Genomic DNA, 19431 nt, shown 5'->3' on the forward strand with positions numbered 1-19431 from the left:
TGCCGGGGTCGACAGCGTTTTTTCTACCCGGAACAAGCAAACGCTGCCCCAAAACTGGGGCGTTTCAAGCCATGGCTCCTCCGGCAACAGTCGCTTAAGCTGCAGTTCATCCGGTTCCCCCAGCCTTTCCAAATATTCCAGGCTGGAGCATTCACTCCCTCCGCAGTTCCTCCAGCCATTACGAGCCGTTTCTGGTTAAGTTCAAACAAATACAAGCAGATTCAAGCCGTGGCTCTTTCCGCCCCGAAAATCAGCTGATCGGGCATTTCAAGCCGCGGCGTTTCAAAACGGCCACAATCTCCCGGCAAGACCTCCTCTGCAGTTCCTCCAGCCATTACAAAGCAACTCTGGTCAAATTCAGGCCGTTTCGGTCTAATTCAGGCAGATGCAAACAGATTCAAGCCGCGGCTCTTCCACCCGAAAATCAGCTGATCGGGCGTTTCAAGACGCGGCGTTTCAAAACGGCTACAATCTCCCGGCCAGACCTCCAGCTGCCTCACCTGACAATCGGGGAGGGGAGGGGAGGGGGGGAGGAAGGAGGAAGAAACCAGCGCACCCTTCGCCCTTTTATTGTCGCAATCGAAGAGGCAGGAGAATGCGGGGTGGGGAGGGAAGAGAGAGAGAGAGAGAGAGAGTAGAAATCCCTATTTTCGGAGCCGAGAAGAGAAGCGCGGCTACAGCAGTCGCTAGAGTTCCCCCCAAGGGGGCGGAGAAAGAACTCTCGGAGCGTTTCTTTCGTAAATACGCGCGCAGGCACACACTCGCCCAGCCGCGCGCTTCGCCCAGCTTCTCGCGGGGAGTTTGCAAGCCCTTCGTTTCTCTTCAGGGCCGTCAGAAGGGCGAGCAAGTCTCTGCCCTGCCCTGCCCTGCCGTGGGGGTGGGGAGCCAAGCGCGCTTGACGTTCCTGGAAACGAGAAGGGCCTGCGGAGACTGACACCAACCCGAGTGCCCAAGCGGGTCTTCTCAGCGTCAGGCAAAGTAGCTCACATGCAAAACAAGCTCGGCAGAGGAGCCAGAGCAGCTCCACTGCTGGGGGCGTGTCTCGGCCGGGCCTTGCAGGATCTGGGCCGGGCGCCTCTGCTCGCCGCTCCGGCTCCTCTGCCGGGCTTGTTTCGCGTGCGAGCTACTTTGCCGGCCGCTGCTGAGGGAAGATCTCTGGAGAGGAGCATAAGGTGAGCTGCTGCATTTCCCAGCCTCGGCTTATACTCGAGTCACCAACTTTTCCCACTTTTGGGGGGTAAAATTAGGGGTCTCGGCTTATATTCGAGTCGGCTTATACTCAAGTATATACGGTAAATTAAATAATTTTATTATAGGAAAATATCTTTAAAATACCCTTAAAATATATTCCTGGCACCTTTATTTCATTGTGAAATCATTTTCTGATTTTCAGATTAGGAATTTGAAATATATTATATAAAATCAACCTCTATTTGGATTCCTGTTATGTCTGAAATACAATTTTATTATGACATCACAAGATATTTACAGCTTCTTCCTCTTCTGGTTCTAAAAGATTCAGTGATCAACATTTTGTTGCTTTTTACTTACTTTAAAGTGACAAGTAAGGGAATGGTTGCCATTTTATTGTAAGTGCTAAAAGTCTCCTTTCTGTGTATCACATAGTCCAATTTAGAGTGTTTGCCATATAGTATGTGAAAAACATACTATAGTCAGACATTTTCACACAGTCATTGTGAAAATATCAGTATTAATTTGAAAAGGAGTAAGACTGTGCTTTGAAGATACACATTGTTTGTATTGTAGTGGATGTCCTTATAAATCTAGTAAGTAAATAACTTTATGTTGAATGTTCTCAGTAATTACATTCAGCTTTTGGAATTCTCTTTTTCACTGATGCTAAATAGATTTTATTTTGGAAGGATTTTTTTTCTGTGTGATAATGTGTTTATGCTTTTATTTGAACAGCTGTCCCTATCTCCTTGAGTGACAGTTTCACATTATCTTTTACATGTTCCTATCATGTACCAAAAAGAAAAGACCTAAATGAGTACAATTTACAAATTGCAAAACTGACACAGAACTAAAAATTAGCCACAGAACTAAAAATAATACATGTATGGTTTCTAAATAAAAATGTTGGATGGCAACCTTGGCCATTAAAATGATCACTTCCTTATGATGTAGATTTACGTATTAATGGCTTCTGACCAGCTGGATCCTATTTTAAGAAGAAATAACTACTTACCGGATACAATAGCTAAAAATCCATTATAATGTCATTGACATCAGACAAAGTAGGTTATAACACTGAGCATGAACACTATTTCAGTTGTTACATATTGGATCAATTTACAGCTAACATGAAAATAAAAATGAAAACCACGTTTCTTTTGGCACATAGGTTGCAATTGGGCATTGTCAGAAATTCAGCTTGGGCATGCCAGTAATAGCTCATGACTACCTCGTTGTATTTCAGGAGAGAGGAACTGGGATAGGATAGGATAGGAAAGGATAGTTGGAAGGGACCTTGGAGGTCATCTAGTCTAACCCTCTGCTCAGGCAGGAAACCCTATACCATTTCAGACAAATGGTTGTCCAATCTCTTCTTAAAAACCTCCAGTGTTGGAGCATTCACATCTTCTGGAGGCAAGTTGTTCCACTGATTAATTGTTCTAACAGTCAAGAAATTTCTCCTTAGTTCTAGGTTGCTTCTCTCCTTGATTATTTTCCACCCGTTGCTTCTTGTCCTGCCTTCAGGTGCTTTGGAGAATAACTTGACTCCCTCTTCTTTGTGGCAACCCCTGAGATATTTGAACACTGCTTTCATGTCACCCCTAGTCCTTCTCTTCATTAAACTAGACATAACCAATTCCAGCAACTGTTCTTTATATGTTTTAGCCTCCAGTCCCCTGATCATCTTTGACTATTTATTGGCATGCCCAAGGTGAATCTCTGACGATGAGGTCAAGACTTGGAGACTTGCTTTTATTGCATATGCAGAAGAAAGAAAGTCATCTAGTATAAAATCTAAGAATCTAGTCATAGATTGTACGTTAGTTCCAGTATAAAACTTGCTTCTCTTTCTCTAACTTTTGGCACCTATTTCACAGTCTTGGAATTTGAGAACACCAGCATGTTATGTGGATAATGGTCTTATTTGGGCTCAAACTCTATTTTAAGGCTCCCTTTATAGATGGACTAATGGAAATGTTCATTTCTAGCTGAATTGAGATCTGTTCTGGAAGTCTTTCTAATGCCCCAAAATCAAATTAAAAAGTTAGGGCAATGATTGTCTGCACTACATTGTATAAATTAATGACTGTGAGTTCAAGCAAATTAATATAAAGGACAGTTTTCACACTGCTCTTTGAATCCAAGTACTTATATTCAGTACCTCTATTTTGGTGGAAATTAAAAGACAAATTGTACTTCAGAAGCTTCAAGTAAAGATGATCAATCTAGCATCTGCCATCCATCTATTGCATGCAACCTGTTGTGATAATGAAAGCAACTAAAAATAGCAATTATGTGCAGTGTGTAGGAATCCAAATTTTGTCTGTGCCAGCTGTGTAATAGAAGGCAGGAAAAGCATTCTTTAAGTTACTATTCTATTTAAGAACAAGACCTGACCCAAATTGTTATTTATAAACATCTCATCAGAGTGAAGATCTGGTAAGAGTTTAATTTTACATAGTTTTCTTTCATACTCCCACATGAACAGATTCTAGGAATTAAACAAGTATTTGCAAATAATATTCTTGATTAAATATATATTTAGTATCTTTGCATTTTTCAACGTATAGTCACCATATTAGCATAATGTGAACAAAAAACATTGCAAATCTACCTCGCATAATTTCATAGAAGAGGAAGAAATGATAGCAACAAAACTTCATTGGATTAAAAACGGCCTTCTATAGAATAAGAAAGTTATTCTAGAGATACAGAATTAAAATGATTGAATGTATGGAATATAATTTAATTTTAAACATTGGGGGGGACTTGTAAAAGTTTTCTGGAGCTCTGATTGTTGGGTTCCAGCTTCACTTCCTGAAGATGTTTTATTATCAAGCTAGGTAACAGCAGTACATGATGAAGTTACCTAGACTGGTAAGAATTATCTGCAGGAAGAGAAGTTACAGCTATTTTCTACTATGGTGCTTTGATTTTGAAGTAAGTTCTCCATTTGAGGTCAGTAGTGCTAGCTTGGAAGCAAGGCCTGAGAAGCATTTGAGGAGACACACCTTCTGATAAGAAAGACTTATTGTACAGTAGATAAGCCAATTAAAAATAAAACAAAAGCAAATGAAGCCTTTATGAAAGAATTTGCAGCAAAAGCAGCAAATCTACTTACAATGGAATCAATTTTCTATTTTTTCACCACACGATGTAATGGGCTTGAAGTTACTTTAAGTGAGAATTACTATTTCCTTTGCTTCTTGTTTGAGGAATGACATGGTCTGCCTTAAGGTCTTGGCTTCGTTAACCTTTCAAAATGTCTCTTACACTACAACCTCTTCTTTTTCTAGCCCTTAGTAAGATTGGAAGAAATAGGAAAGCCCCACCAATGATATATTTGAAAGACTAACAGTCTGTATTCCCAAGGGCCCTGGCTATCTTTTGGGGATCCCAAATTTATTCCAAGATCCAAGTCCTTAATTTTGGTATCTAATTGGCTAAAAATAGATGTCACAACATTCTCTGTGTTAGGACAATACTGCAAGTGTAAGGATTTCAAGGTATACAATGTTCATTCTGGTATATGCAGTAATTAGTTATTTGTATTACTTTCCATAACCTAGGAACCGAGTTTTTGCAACTGAGATTTTTCAAGGCAGCACCTCAAACTTCAAAGATGCAGGGTGTGAATCAATTCTACTCCCCAGTGATAATTTTATGAGATATCTTTTGGCTCCTAGAATTTAAACTAGGATTACATGCACATTCCAAGTTTTGTTTCCATGTCCATAAGAACTAAAAACTTTGAAAAATCTCATTTAAATAACCTAAAACGAAAACACATTTATCTGAGGTACTGAAATTCTGACTCAGTATTAACATTTATGTTATTGCAAAACACTTTGCATTAAATAATACATATATATGAGTCGGTGTCCTTCTAGATGTTTTGATGCACAATAACCATCTTCCCTGATCACTGGAGATCTTGACAGTTATAATCTAAAATAACTGCCAGGACCCCATTTCAGAAGACTTGTTGAGTTATTGGATGGCTTTGAAAGCAAAAAGCATGAGGTAGTAATGACTTGTGTCCTTACTGTCAACCGTTTCGAGGCATCCACTTCAATCATCCCTCGTAAGAGATTCTGACAATCTGGGGGGATGAAATGTGGCATATGGAACACGCCACGTTTCACTTTCTCCAGCAGCTGCCTCAAGTTATCATCATCGAATGGCAGAGCACCCTGGAGCAGCATGAGAAAAGAAGGGAAATAATATGACTGAGCAAAATCAATTACTTAATGAAGAAGGTAAAAGTCTAGTAGCGGAAGACTGTTTCACAAACCAAGATTGGAACAGGGAATAATTTGACAGTGAGAAATAACATAGCAGAATGGTTTTCATGCAAATTATCCATTGGGTTTTTGTTGTTGTTGTTGTTGTTGTTGTTGTTTTAAGTTCAATGGAGTAGTTAGCGGTCATCCCCTTGTCTTGATTCTCCTAGGCAAACTTTTTAACAATGGATATTTATTGTAGCATGTTATTGCGTAAATTTACATTAAACAAAGGAGGAAAGCTACTCTGGGTATAGAGCAAATGAAATAGACAAAGTAATTTTAAAACTTGGTTACATGAATAAGAGATTGCCTATAAGTAATGAAGAAAAAGGATGTCCAAAGCTGTCAATCAGAGCTCCAAAGTTTCATAGAAGTGAAATGATTGATTTGAGTGGACTCTGTTAAAATGAACACAAGTCATGCATGAGTAAAATGAAGGAATTCATAAAATGAATGGATTCCAGATATTAGCCAAAGAAATAAAAATATATAAATCAGATAGTTCACATTACCCTTCTTGCTATACTAATTTAAAAATTATTTATTCATGTTCTGTTACTTCCAATTGAGGGTGGGGGAATCAGTGAGACAGACATATGGTAAATTGTGACACTCGGATCGTAGGCTCTTGGGAAACAAAATGATGGTTCCCCAAGAGAAAAATGACCATCCTATGGGATCAGGGCAATCAATCTGGCACAATATATGCATGTTCCTTACATAGCAAAAAGTTCATATAGTGGAGAAAGTGCAAACATGAATGGTTGCAAAGCTTTCTATGGGTTTAGGAAAGTAAAACACAGAAGAATTTGACTGGAACATTGCCCTATTAATTCATCTACATAACCGTAATTTCCAAATAAGATGTTTAATCAGTTCTTATTTCTATTTTAATATTCTGTGAGGAAAAACAAAACTATTCAATGCTAATGTTATAGTTCCTTGGATTAGATTATGAGTGCTTGCATTTTTATGTTTATTTGTTCTTGCTTTTGGATAATTGTTAACAGGTCTTATTTTACTAATTTGTCTGATTGAAATTATATGATATGTAGAAAAAACATAAATCGACACAATGTTGCAGTCTTGTTTTTGGTGTCAAAATCTAATTCAAAATTCTGTATTGATGGCTGGCTCAAGAATTCTGGGAGTTGAAGTCCACGAGTCATAAAAGAGCCAAGGTTGCCTAAGCCTGGACTAGGGCAAGAGTAAGAGCTTTCTCCGCATCCGTGGCTTGCAAGAGACAGGCAGAATTTTATTAAAGTTTAACCAACCATCTCCTTTAATGCTTTTCATCTTTACCACAGTTTTTTTTTTAAATGATACTAAGCTTAGGTCACTGATAGCTAAACTGAATTACAGGACCAAAACAAAATCCTTTTTCTAATACTGAGGTAACCAATCTTTCTCTCAGCCCTGTATATGATCACGAAATATTGAGTAGCGACAATAAAGACTGCACTTGTAAGCCTTTACTGGAATATCTGATTAACACTGCCCACAAAGAAAACTAGCTAAAAAGGCTTATTTAAATGACTGCTAGGTGACGAATAAATTAAAATTTTCAGAGAATTGGAAGAGCTAAAATGACTGCTATCTGTTAATTCAAACACAGTTTCATTAAAGCACCTGATTCATTTCAGCTCTCAATCTGGCAGCAGAGACCCAAAAGCAAGCTATGTCTCATTTGGATGATTTGAGTAAGATAAAATTGGGTACTGTAAATAACTTGCAGTCTCATCTTCACCTTTTCCCCCCCCCAAGTCAATCGAAGGTCTTACAGCTTGTTTAGAAGAGTCCACGTTTATTGACGCTGTTCGTCTTCCAAGATGTGTGTCAGCCCTATGAGGTAAACCCAGTGGTGGGATTCAAATGTGTGAACAACTGGTTCTCTGTGTGGATGCTGCTTCTGGAAGTCCATTCTGGGCTTGGGCAACAAAACATTAGCTACCGGTTCTGCCGAACTGGTGGGAACTGGTTGAATCCCATCACTGGGTAAAACCAGATCAGAAAACCAGCTCTACTGGAAGACTATACTTTATTAAGACAACCTGCAGTAACCACATCTTGCAAGACTGGATATGCTTTTCTTCCCCACCTTCTTATATTCCAGCGAACCAGGGAGAAGCCAGGCTGAGTCTTTTATAGTACTATTTCCTGCTGCCCATATTGCTCATGTAACCGATTCTGAACATTTGCTTCCTGCCTCTCTACAATGAGGCAGACAGAGATTCTGCTCTTCCCATTTGGAACTGAACAGCACAGTTGAAAGCCTCCCAATCTTGTGTGCTTCCTGATATGTCTTATGGCTCAGTCCCCAAAAGAACTTTCCAACATGAGGTTCCTCTGGTCAAGCTACAACTAATGCAATGGATTCTTATTCTGTGCCAGCCTATTTCATTGGAGAAACACAAGGCCTTCTGAAACAATTCACTTTTTACCAATTTACTGACAACTATCAAGGAAGGGGGCTCTCTGGAGGCTCTCAGTCAGGCAGCTATTAAAATGCCAGCATTGCCACAGAAAAGCAGTAGTTTTTAACTTCATGTGCCCTGAGCCTCTCAGAACATGTATGATTGCAAGGAGTACCTCCCTAGCTATTCCCTTCCCTAGATGTTCTGGGTTGGGCTGATATTGGCTGAACCGATGACCCTATATGTATCCAGTGCCATAAAGGACTTTATAGATCAAAACAGCACCTTCAACTCTATCTAGAACCTAATCAGTAATCGGTGTAGGACTTACAGAATTGACATTGTATTCTCCCAGTGATGAGTTCCAGCAAGCCCATGAGCTGTTCTGTTCTACACCAGTTGTTGTTTCTGAGTAATCTTTAAGAGCAGCTGCATGTAAAGCACACTGCAATATTTAAGCCAGATAGTAATGAGAGCATGAGGTACTGTAGCCAGGTCCTCTTACCCTCAGTTACAGCTACAATTGATTCAGTAGCCGTAATTGGGCGTAGGTCCCTCTGACCATGGTTCCTACTTGATGATCATACAGGAACCACGAGTTCAGAAGGACCCCTAAATTATGAACCTGCTCCTTCTCAAGAATTGCTGGCTGTCAAGAAGCAACCCTGGCAGTAACAGAGAGCCCAGATGAACAAACAACAATACCTGGGGTTAGTTTCAGTCTGTTTCTCCCATCCAAATCCTGACATCTTCCAGCCTCTCCCAAACAGCCCAGGTTAGTAATGAACCATTGATGATATTGTACACCACACTATCAGATGATCCCACCCACAGTGGCTTCTTATACCTGTTAAAAAGAAGGGGGAGACAACTGACCCCTATGGCACTCCATATATCTGGGGTCACCAAGTTAATCTGTATTCCCTGATAACAGATGGAAGCTGCCCACTGAGAAGGGATGGTGCTTTCATTTCCCAACCCCATGGTTGGCCCAGGAAAATACCATGGTTGATAGTATCAAAAGATCTCTGTTGAGTCTCATGATCAAGCGTCATGTTTTGATGTGAGCCAAAAAATGTTGCATCTTCTTTTTAATGGTTCAAAGGTCCTAATCTCATCGGATTATTACCTTGATGTCATTACAAACTTTTTTTCCACCCCAGTGAGTCCTTCTGACATACTAAGTATCAATGCTGCAAACACTGACATGTTTTTGCACTGACAAAATAAGAGACAGCCTGTTACTTTAATTGCTTCGCTTGGGGGGAAGGAAAGCTATCCGGATGTTTTAAGAAGGTAAGAACTTGGTGGGTTGTCTAACAGAAGAGAAACTAATTCTTTAAATTAATTGGAGAATGTGACTAATGACAAAAATAGAAAGGTGGAGAATTGTATTTAATATATTTTGCAAGGGGGCGGAGATTTCAGATTCTGGCATCCCTCCATGAGTGCCGATGTTTCGTTTTATGATTAAAACTTTTTAGATAAACAATGCTTGCATTTTGTTTGATTTCTCATTTATCAGAACCATGACATCATGCCAGGATCTGCATTCTTTCAAACAACCTGCCGTTGTATATGGCCTTGAAAGAACATGGAAACAGAGAATTGGCCGAGAACTGAAGACTTGGCTGCTGTCGACAGTGTAGATCAGGATTTAACCGAAAGTATGCTGTGGGAAGATGAATTTTTGCAGAACTCCCATTTGCAATTAGCAGAGGTCAGCTGGTTGTCAGGCTGGAATCACTCCAGTGGAGACTGCACATGCCTTGAGATTGGACTGCCGGAGGCCCCAAAAGCAGAATGGTGGAGAGCTACCAGACCATCTGAGAATTTAGGTGAGTGGAGAATCTTGTCTGCAGACCAGACTGCCTTCCAGCCCCAGCAGTCCCCTGTCAAGCCTTCCAGACCCATAGAGACAGAGGACCCAAGCCTGGGTCCTCTGCAGCAATGGGAAGTTGGGAAACCCCCACAAGTGAAAGGCCAACAACCTCTGAGCTTGCCCCAGCTAATAGAAGCCTTTCAACAGCTGGGGGTGGTGCAGAAGCTGGTGGGAGGATAACAGCAAGGGTGGCAGCAGCAGGACCCAAACGTGCAACCCCTGAACATACAGCAGGACCACTGGGGCCAGCAGCAGTGGGGGCCCCAGCAACCATTTAACCAACAACCAGGGTGGGGCCAGCAGCAATGGGGGCCCCAGCAACCAATGATGAGCCCACCCCTCAGAGCAACCTTCGATGGGGACCCAGAGAAACTGATTTTCTTCCTCAACCATGTACGCTCTCATTTGAATAGGTGGGCCCATCTCTACCCGGACCCAGGTGCTATGGTCGATGTAATTGCTTCTAGTTTAGAGGAAGAAGCATCTGAATGGTTGAACAATTTATATAACGAGCAAGCCCCTGACTTGGAGGACTCCCTCCTTTTCCTCCTAGGGCTGAGGGAAAGATTTGAGGACCCATCCATCACCCTCAGAGCAGAAGAGCAAATCCACAAAATAAAAGAAGCTGGCTGGCCTGCCCTGGAGTACATGCAGGAGTTTCGAAAGCTAGCCGGTCGGATAGAGACATGGCCTGAACAATGCATAATTCATCTTTTTAGAGAAGGGTTAGATGACTACCTTTCTCTGGCATGTATCTACCAAGCTGTGCCTGACCAACATGAATGGTACCAGGCAGCGGTGAAATTAGATGTTCAGCTCGCCTGCTATAAGAAGCCTCTCCTACCTGAACCCGAGCCAAGGTCAGCACAACCTGAATGGCAATCACCCCCATGAAAATCTCCAACTAATGTGATGGCTGAAAGACCCAAGCCACCTGTAGACCTGGCAATTAAGTGTTCCTGATGCAAACAGCAGGGACATCAAGCAGCAAAATGCCCGGTCCCCTTCCCCCAACAGCAGAACAAACCAAAAGCCAACTCCTAACTTGTGTTTGTTTACATTACAGGATCTGTTCTTTTGTAAGGGGGGCCGGATGTCAATGCTGCACATTGACATGTTTTTGCACTGACAAAATAAGAGACAGCCTGTTACTTTAATTGCTTCGCTTGGGGGGAAGGAAAGCTATCCGGATGTTTTAAGAAGGTAAGAACTTGGTGGGTTGTCTAACAGAAGAGAAACTAATTCTTTAAATTAATTGGAGAATGTGACTAATGACAAAAATAGAAAGGTGGAGAATTGTATTTAATATATTTTGCAAGGGGGCGGAGATTTCAGATTCTGGCATCCCTCCATGAGTGCCGATGTTTCGTTTTATGATTAAGACTTTTTAGATAAACAATGCTTGCATTTTGTTTGATTTATCTCATTTATCAGAACCATGACACTAAGCTTATTGCAGAATTCAAAAATGAGTAACCAGCTAGAAATTATAGGCCCTTAAAAGAAATGCTAAATGCAAATATAGGCTGGTGGACCTCAGCCCTGGCATCGTTGTGCATGCATTAGAATAATCCTAATGTTAAAAAAAGTTGCAAAAATGTAAAAAAAAAAAATCAAAGTAAAAAAAAGAAAATAGGAAAGGCCCAGCTAAATTTCACCCCATTGATCTGTTGAATGTTATAAGTCAACAGTGCACTAGGCATTTTCTAAAAAAAAAAAAAGTCACAGATTAGATGGTACAAAACTGAAGAAAGAAGTCAGTTTCAGGGAAGGCCAGTCAGCACTCCAGTACCTTATCCTTCAACATCAAACAGAAAAATGTATTGGCCACCTCTGAAGGATTCTTTATATTGCTATTAAAATTTTATATATCCATAGTCTTTGATCCGATCCCTAGAGCCAGACTCTGGGGAAAAGAAGTGAAACTTTTATTGATGGATCCCTTTTGCTATTGATCATCACAAAATACAAACACAATGGGATGCATGCTTGCTGTAGTGCTCCACTTTCATCCATAATCCACATCCACACAAGGGTGAAGCAGGATTACATTTTGGTATCACTTTCTGTCCTAACTCAATTTACTATGCAAAAGATTGTCTTGTATATTAAGAAGGAGGCAGGATTCCTCCTCTCCTAATGCTAGCAGAGCTGAACTGGAGTCTTCTGCTCTTGTCCTTTATTGTTGCTAAGAGCAAACTTTTTTTTATGCCTTTGAATTAGTGTCAACTCCTGGTGACTGCTTGGACAATTCCCTGCAGTTTTCAGAACTGGTTTACCATTGCCTGCTTCCTTAATCTGAGAGAAAGTGATTGACCCACGATCACCCAGCTAGCTTTGTAGCCTAAGATGGGACTAGAATTCATGGCCTCTAGTTTCTAGCCTGGTGCCTTAACTGCTACATCAAACTAGCTACAATGGTCAATTATTACAGAGCTAGAGTAATCACCTTTTCTAAAAGGTCTGTTATTCACTGCCATTCTTGGAAAGTTAATGGCTTTAGCGCCGATCAAAATGAAGTTTTTAAATATTTGGGCATATCTTTCCAACTTGGAATCAAAAGCAAAGGGATGTCACCACTAGGACTCATAAACTTCAAATGCAATTTTGCATTTCACTAATTGTAACGGCAATAACCATATTTCAGCTACAATGAAAAATCTGAGAGCCACGGTCATTAGCCACCTGCCATGCAGGGTTCATATTTATTATAACTTAAAAGTCCATAGAAGTAGCTCAACCTATTCTATTTTTTTTTTGAGAACTTGATGCAAGCGCATATCAAAAACCCTGCTGGGACTACAATCTGGCCTAATTTCCATAAAGATTGAAATGAAGTTTTTACCATTTCAAATTTTGGATTAAAGTTTTATATGTTTTGGCTATACTTTGGCTTTTCTGATTTATATGCTCATGGTAGATGGCATCGTTACAGATTTAAAACATTACTCGCTATCACCCCACCATCTGATTTCATTTGCCCCCGAGGGACCATTGTCTGACTTGAAACAAACAGTTCTTCACACTGATATCAAAATTCTGATATCAGAGTTGCTGAGTTGATAAGCGAAACTCTGCTTCTATATAGAGCAGGCTTCTTCGGGAGACTCTCCTCCCTTGACAAGTATTTAGCCAAATTTCATAGTCCAATGTACAGGAGAGGTTTCCCTTTTGTCTGGTAATGTTTTGCCATCTTCACTGTTAGAAGGAAGATTCAGTAATATCCCTGTCCCTGAACCCTGAAAAAAATAGAAACCAATTGTCACACACTTCTGAATTCTCTTTTCTTTTGGTGTGGCAAGGGAACCTAATCATGCCTTTCTTAACCCATTCTTGCACCAATTTAGAGGATGAAAATAATCTTTTCCTGTTAGCTGACAGGTCACCAAATATCTACCGAAACATGGGTAGAGTCATTTGCAGCTATCACTGCTATCAGACATTCATATTTTTTTGGCAATGTTTAACCTCAATATCCTTCTGTATAAGCATTTCTCTATATTTTTTGGTTGTCTAGAAAGTTTTTTTCCCCCTTCAATATGCCTGTTTTGGTTTTTGACATATAAATAAATTAGTATTTAAAATGTTGAGTGGGACTTTTTATTTACCTTAGACGCACAGAAATAATTGTTACTTTAAATCAGACCTATTTCACTGATATTGATGTGTAACTTAGAGAAGAAAATGTAATCATAGGACATAAATATTAATCGCTGAATTGTATTAGTAAGCGGCGGATGAGTTACAGAATTGATGATATCTATGATCGTCTTTTAATGATAATCTCTTTGGTGTCCTCCCTATTTTAACGCAATAAGAAAGACTGGATTCTAATAAAAACTCCTCTTCCAATTATAGGCGTATCAGCAATTTAGAGAAACAGGAGAATAATTTGTCATGCATTTCCTTGATGGGAATCTTGTAGATAAATTTCATTCTTGAGTAAACAGGAAAAGAACATGACAGTAATGTAGGTAAAGCCAAAGTTGAAATGTGAAAATAGAAAAGAAAAAAAAGGGTAAAGATAATGAGGATCGTAACTCACCACTAACAATGCAAACAAAATGACTCCACAGCTCCAAACATCTGCTTTTCTCCCATCATATTTTTCTCCCTGTGCAATATGGTAACCAAAGAATATTAGGGAAATATTATAATCAGATGAAATTACAATCTATGAAAAACTATTTTCTCTCCAAAGTATGGGCCTTATATTTTACAGTTTTCAAATACAAAATATTTAGCTTTATACAAAATAAATATAGGGTGTATTACACTAAGATATAACACTAGCCAAATTAATTCTATCAACAGTGCTTATCCACCAGACCGTTCTATCCCTCTCCTTTAATGAACAAGCATACGGAGCCCGGGTGAAAATGGACTACTTACCTGTATTGGTGGTTCTTCAAACTCTTATCTGTGCATTCACACATTTGGGTGATATGCCTACACAGAGGGGAGGCCTTGTCAGCAGGAAGATCATTCTCTAGTATGTGTGCTCTTGGGTAAAATTCCTACCTGTTCCCTCACTTTCCCTAGAGGGATGCAGCAGTCCAAAGGACATTCAGGCTACCTAAAACTGAGACACCTGTAGTGGAGAAGGTGGGATTGTAGTATGAATGCACAGGTGACAATTAAAAGAACTACAATTCGAAGTATGCAGCTTAAGCTTCTTTTTATTGTCTCTGTGCATCCTGTAAGTGAATAACTGTAAATGAATAACTTTCCTGAGTGGTGAAGGGCAGGAATACAGTCCCTGCAGAATGAAAGATTCCTCTGCTTTGTCCAAGAAGACTTCACCTCTTTTTGGATATCTAAGTTGTAACATTTTTTAAATGCTGAGAATATGCAGTAGCCCTGAAAAGGTCAAGCAAAAAGATATTCACTAGGAAGGCTGCAGATGAAGTTATGGCACTTATCTGCTTGGAAAGCATTATTTTGGCTAGTTGGTAAGACAGTGGAGAAGTTGCTGATATCCATTTAGGAAACATCTGAGGTAATATTGGTGATATTTTTTTTTATATATTTGATACAGAAGTTTTTTAAAAAACTGTAAAGTATGAAGAAAGAATCCCAATTTTGCTGGAATATCTCTCTCTATAAAATGGTGGCAATGCTTATGCTTACTGACACTATGAGATGAATTGAACGGGATCCTATGATTGCTGTCGCCATTCAGTAATGAAGAGCTTATTCATACGATGTGACTATTGGTGAATTACTACATCATTATTATTTCCCTTTGCCATATGGATTGCTCTAGGTGATATACACCCACATCTTTTCCACTCCCAAAGATAAAAGGTAGACAGTTTTAAAAAGGAATGATTTTAATTGGGTGAGCTTTAAAAGACCACTAAAGAACAGGTCTACCAGGACCTGTTATTTACAAGCTGAAAGTACAACGTTAGTTTTAATTTAGGGACAATGTTCCTTTCAATTCCAACTGTAGGAGAACAATGACAGGAAAACAATCTACACCTCCTACTTATGAGCATCTGCCTGACTATTGGTGGGAAACTGACCTTGAACTTAATAAGTCTATTCTTAAGTTCTGTAGCAGACTCTAGTCCTGGATTCACATTGTTTGATGATATAGTACTTTCTGGAGATTCTCAGTCATCCAGGTCATAGTTATCCCAAGGCACGGAGTATAAATCCTTCCATTCCCCACCATCCAGTCAGAGCTGAAGAAGCTTCTTGGATGAGAAGCAAAATGTCTTCAAAGAAAAAAACAAGGAATTCCAGTTGCCTCTTGAAAAAAGCACCTTTGGAATATAGTACTGTCTATCTGTACTGTCTGAATAATCTGGATGGCCTGGTTCTGAAGCAGATTCAAATTCTTGTACCACCATGGATTTTAGATAACAGATGTGGTACTTCATACAAAAAAATCTTTGAATTAGTCCCCCAATCTGTCATTGGTGACTGATACCTTAAATATCTGGGTGCAGAGCCAGAAGCCAGAAGTTTTTAGTCAGGTCTGGGATGCTTACCAATAAAAAGAGAATCATGAGATACCCAATGTTAGGCATATGGTGCTAGCCTACAATGTTGGGTTGAAAATATATTAACCATAATGCTATGGCTTTAAGAAGTTAATTGGCCAATGGGTGTGTATGTGTTCTCATGGCCATAAGAGGAAGCTAGGAACGTAGCTTCTCTCTCTCTCTGAATTCACTGATCTCTACTGTTACTGTTTTTGCTATGCTGTTGGTTTACTACTGTTGTAAACCTGAACTGTGTATTGACCTCTGGACCGGTAAGAAGACTTTGTAGTTTGGATTACTCCTTGGACTGTTGCTATTGTGTATGACTTGGACTGTTTATTTTTGACTGTGCATTTTTGTTCTTACACCACCTCAAAGTAAAATACTTTTTGCTTTTAGAACTCAGTGTATTTCTGTGTGTGATTTTTACTGCTCTCAGTGCCCTTCCTTGTCTGTGCAACTCTTTGGTAGCACAAGGAGACCTCTGCACAATAAATTCCATAACACTGGTTATGGGCCCAGGCCTGTACTGAGAGTTAGTACACACAGTATTCCTAGCTGAGTTTGTATTTGGTGTAAAATGGCACAAGAACAGTTGTCAGGCATCTCCTGGATAACCCGGTTGGATGGGACAAACTATGTTTCCTGGTCCACAAAATGCTGCTTGCTTTTGCGCAAGGAAGGACTATGGGCTGTTGTAAATAACCCACCAGATACTACTGCTTGGGATCCAGATGACGAAGAGGATGCAAAGAAGTTAGGCAACTTTAAACGTAGCAATGAGAAAGCTCTTTGCATTATTGGACTAACACTGAATGACCAGCAGCTTGTCCATATTCGTGGTGAGGAGTCTGCTGCTAGGTGTTGGGATGTTTTGCGAAGGCTTTATGTTCGTGACAGTGTGGGTGCACATATACACCTTACACGTAAGCTGTTTAGGGCTCGTCTGCAGAAGAATGGAGATATGCTGACCCATTTAAATTACATGAAGGCAACTTTTCAAGAGCTTCATGAAAAGGAGCTGATTTTTTCAGAGTTGCATCAGGTCTACATTATTCTGTCATCTTTGGATGAGAGTTATGATGGGTATGTTTCTTCTTTGGAAGTCCTGACCAGAGAGGAACTGACTTTGACTAACATTACTGGGAGACTGCTGGAAGAGTCCAGAAGGAGGCGTGACAGAGACCAGCTGAGAGAGACACAGCCACGAGAGAAGCAGCAATTCACCACTGCTTACAACGTCAAGAAATGTTATTCTTGTGGGGCTAGAGGGCATATAGCCAAATTCTGTAGAAAGGGAAGAAAACAGAATGTGAATAGCAGTGGGAAGGCTAAGAAGGGCATTGGTTTGGCTATTTCTGGTGAACCAACATCCAGAAACAATGAATTGTGGGTTGTTGATAGTGGGGCTTCACAATGCATTACTAAAGTGAAAAAGAGGTTTGTTAATATGAAAAACAGCAACCAATATGTTTCACTGGCCAATGGTTGGAGGATGAAGGCCTCTGGTGAAGGTAATTCCTATTGTCCATGCATTGATGAACAGTTACCTATGTTATATATACCTAAGCTAAGATTCAACCTGTTATCTGTAAGGGAATTGGTTAAAGTTGGGTTTGTGGTAACATTCAGAGGGGAGCAATGCACTATTGAGAGGAATGGAACCTGTGTAACTGCAAATTTGAAAAATGGTTTATTCATTCTCACAAGTAACCAGGTTAGTACAGTTAAAGCTAACTCAATATGTGAGAACAAGAAGCCACATGATGAATGTATACATTTATTGCATAGGCGGTTAGGGCATGTGAACTTTAACTCACTACGTAAAACAGTTGAGTTAGTAGAGGGAGTTAAACTGAAGCCATGTAGTAAGTATTTGAATTGCAATGCCTGTAATCAGGAAAAGAGCAAGGCAACTCCTGCAAACAGGATAAACGGCTTCAAAACAACTGTTCCTTTGGAAGTTGTGTTTGCTGATTTAATTGGACCCATGAAACCAAGTTTAGGAGGGTCATGTTATGTTTTAAGTATAATGGACCACTACTCTAGATATGGTTTTTGTTATCTGCTTAAGTCAAAGGCAGATACTTTCCAACAATTTGCAAACTGGCTGAAGTTCGTGGAGAGAAAAACAAAGAGAAAGGTTCAGTGCATAATTACTGATAATGGTACTGAATTTACAAATAAGCGTTTTGTTGATATGTTACAATCAGCTGGTATTGAGCATAAACGTTCAGCCCCATATAGGCCTCAACATAATGCTTTTGTTGAGAGACGTGGGCAAACGTTACAAGCCATGATGAGAACTATGTTAAGAGATTCTGGCTTAACAGATAGACTGTGGGGGGAGGCAGCAAAATGTGCAAACCATGTTCTGAATATAGTTGTTAATACTTCTACTGGTAAAATACCATATACAATATGGCATGGTAGAAAACCAAACCTTGATTACCTGCACCCGTTTGGCACCCCAGCTTGGGTCCACATTCCTGCACAACTCAGGAGTAAAGGCCAACATAGGGCTAGGCAATTATACTTCGTAGGTTACGAAGCTAACCACAGATCCTATCGTTTCTGGGAACGAGGCACAACTAATGTATATAACAGTGCTAGTGCAAAGTTCCTTGAGCACGTTGGTTGGGATAGGTTAGAGCAAGTAACTGTTAATACTGATCCTCTAGTGTTTGAGGACTCCTCTGATAACGTAACTAGTAATGATAATGCATCTCCTGTAAATATAAAAGATGAAGAGGAGATAGGGGAGATAATAGAGGAATCAGAGGAAGGAAAGGAGTCAGAAATTCAAAGCCCTGTAATTCCTTGGCGTTCAATGCGTATCAGACATCCACCTGATCGCTATGAAGCTAGTGTAATATGTCAAGTTAGTGTAGAGCCATCTAACTATGATGAGATCAGGATGTATCCTGAAAAGGAACAGGCATCATGGAAAGCTGCAATGAACAGGGAGTTGAAGTCTTTGCAGAATCTTAAGGTTTATGTGAAAGCAAAACTGCCACCTGGTGAGCAAGCTATAGGTTGTAAATGGATATATAAAATAAAGAAGGGAGTAGATGGAACTATAACCCATAAGGCACGTTTGGTTGCACAAGGTTTTGCCCAAACTACTGAGGATTATGACGAAGTGTTTGCACCCAGTCTAAGGGCAACTACTTTAAGAGCAGCTTTAGTATGGGCGGCTAAAAACCAATATATGGTTAACCATGTAGATGTTGAAACTGCATATTTACATGCTCCATTGCAACATACTATTTATTTAAGAATACCACCAGGATTGACCAGTGATAGAGACCATGATTGTTGGGAATTAAAGAAAAGCCTCTATGGATTGAAACAATCGGGCTATGAGTGGAATAAATGTATAGTTAATGAGTTGAGTGCATTAGGTTTTGTAGCCAGTAATGCTGATCCTTGTTTGTTTAGAAGAGAACACAACGGAGCATTATCTTTTATTTTATTATTCACAGATGATATTGCAATAATAACAAAAACTGAGTTAGAAGCACAAACTATCATTTCAAGATTGCAAAATAAATTCACAATTAGAAATCTTGGAGAAATTAGCCACTATTTGGGGTTAGATATTGTGAAAACAAATAGGGGTTTTAAGGTGTCACAAGCCAGTAAAATATCTCAGTTAT

The 19431-nt window shown here is 39.8% G+C and overlaps 1 protein-coding gene across 2 annotated transcripts in view; it reads right to left on the reverse strand.

Annotated features, from left to right (window-relative positions):
• BRSK2 (BR serine/threonine kinase 2) overlaps positions 1-19431 on the reverse strand; it is a gene marked incomplete at its 5' end in the record, with an annotated part of 464582 nt that overhangs the window by 96678 nt on the left and 348473 nt on the right. For both annotated transcript variants that reach the window (XM_081315319.1, XM_081315318.1), the window contains 2 exons: positions 5244-5390; positions 13825-13893. In XM_081315319.1, the coding sequence (XP_081171445.1) occupies positions 5244-5390; positions 13825-13893 (216 nt within the window). The remainder of the gene's footprint in view (positions 1-5243; positions 5391-13824; positions 13894-19431) is intronic.

Source organism: Vipera berus, assembly GCF_964194415.1.
Source record: "Vipera berus genome assembly, chromosome: 1".
In the NCBI taxonomy this organism is placed as follows: Eukaryota; Metazoa; Chordata; class Lepidosauria; order Squamata; family Viperidae; genus Vipera; species Vipera berus.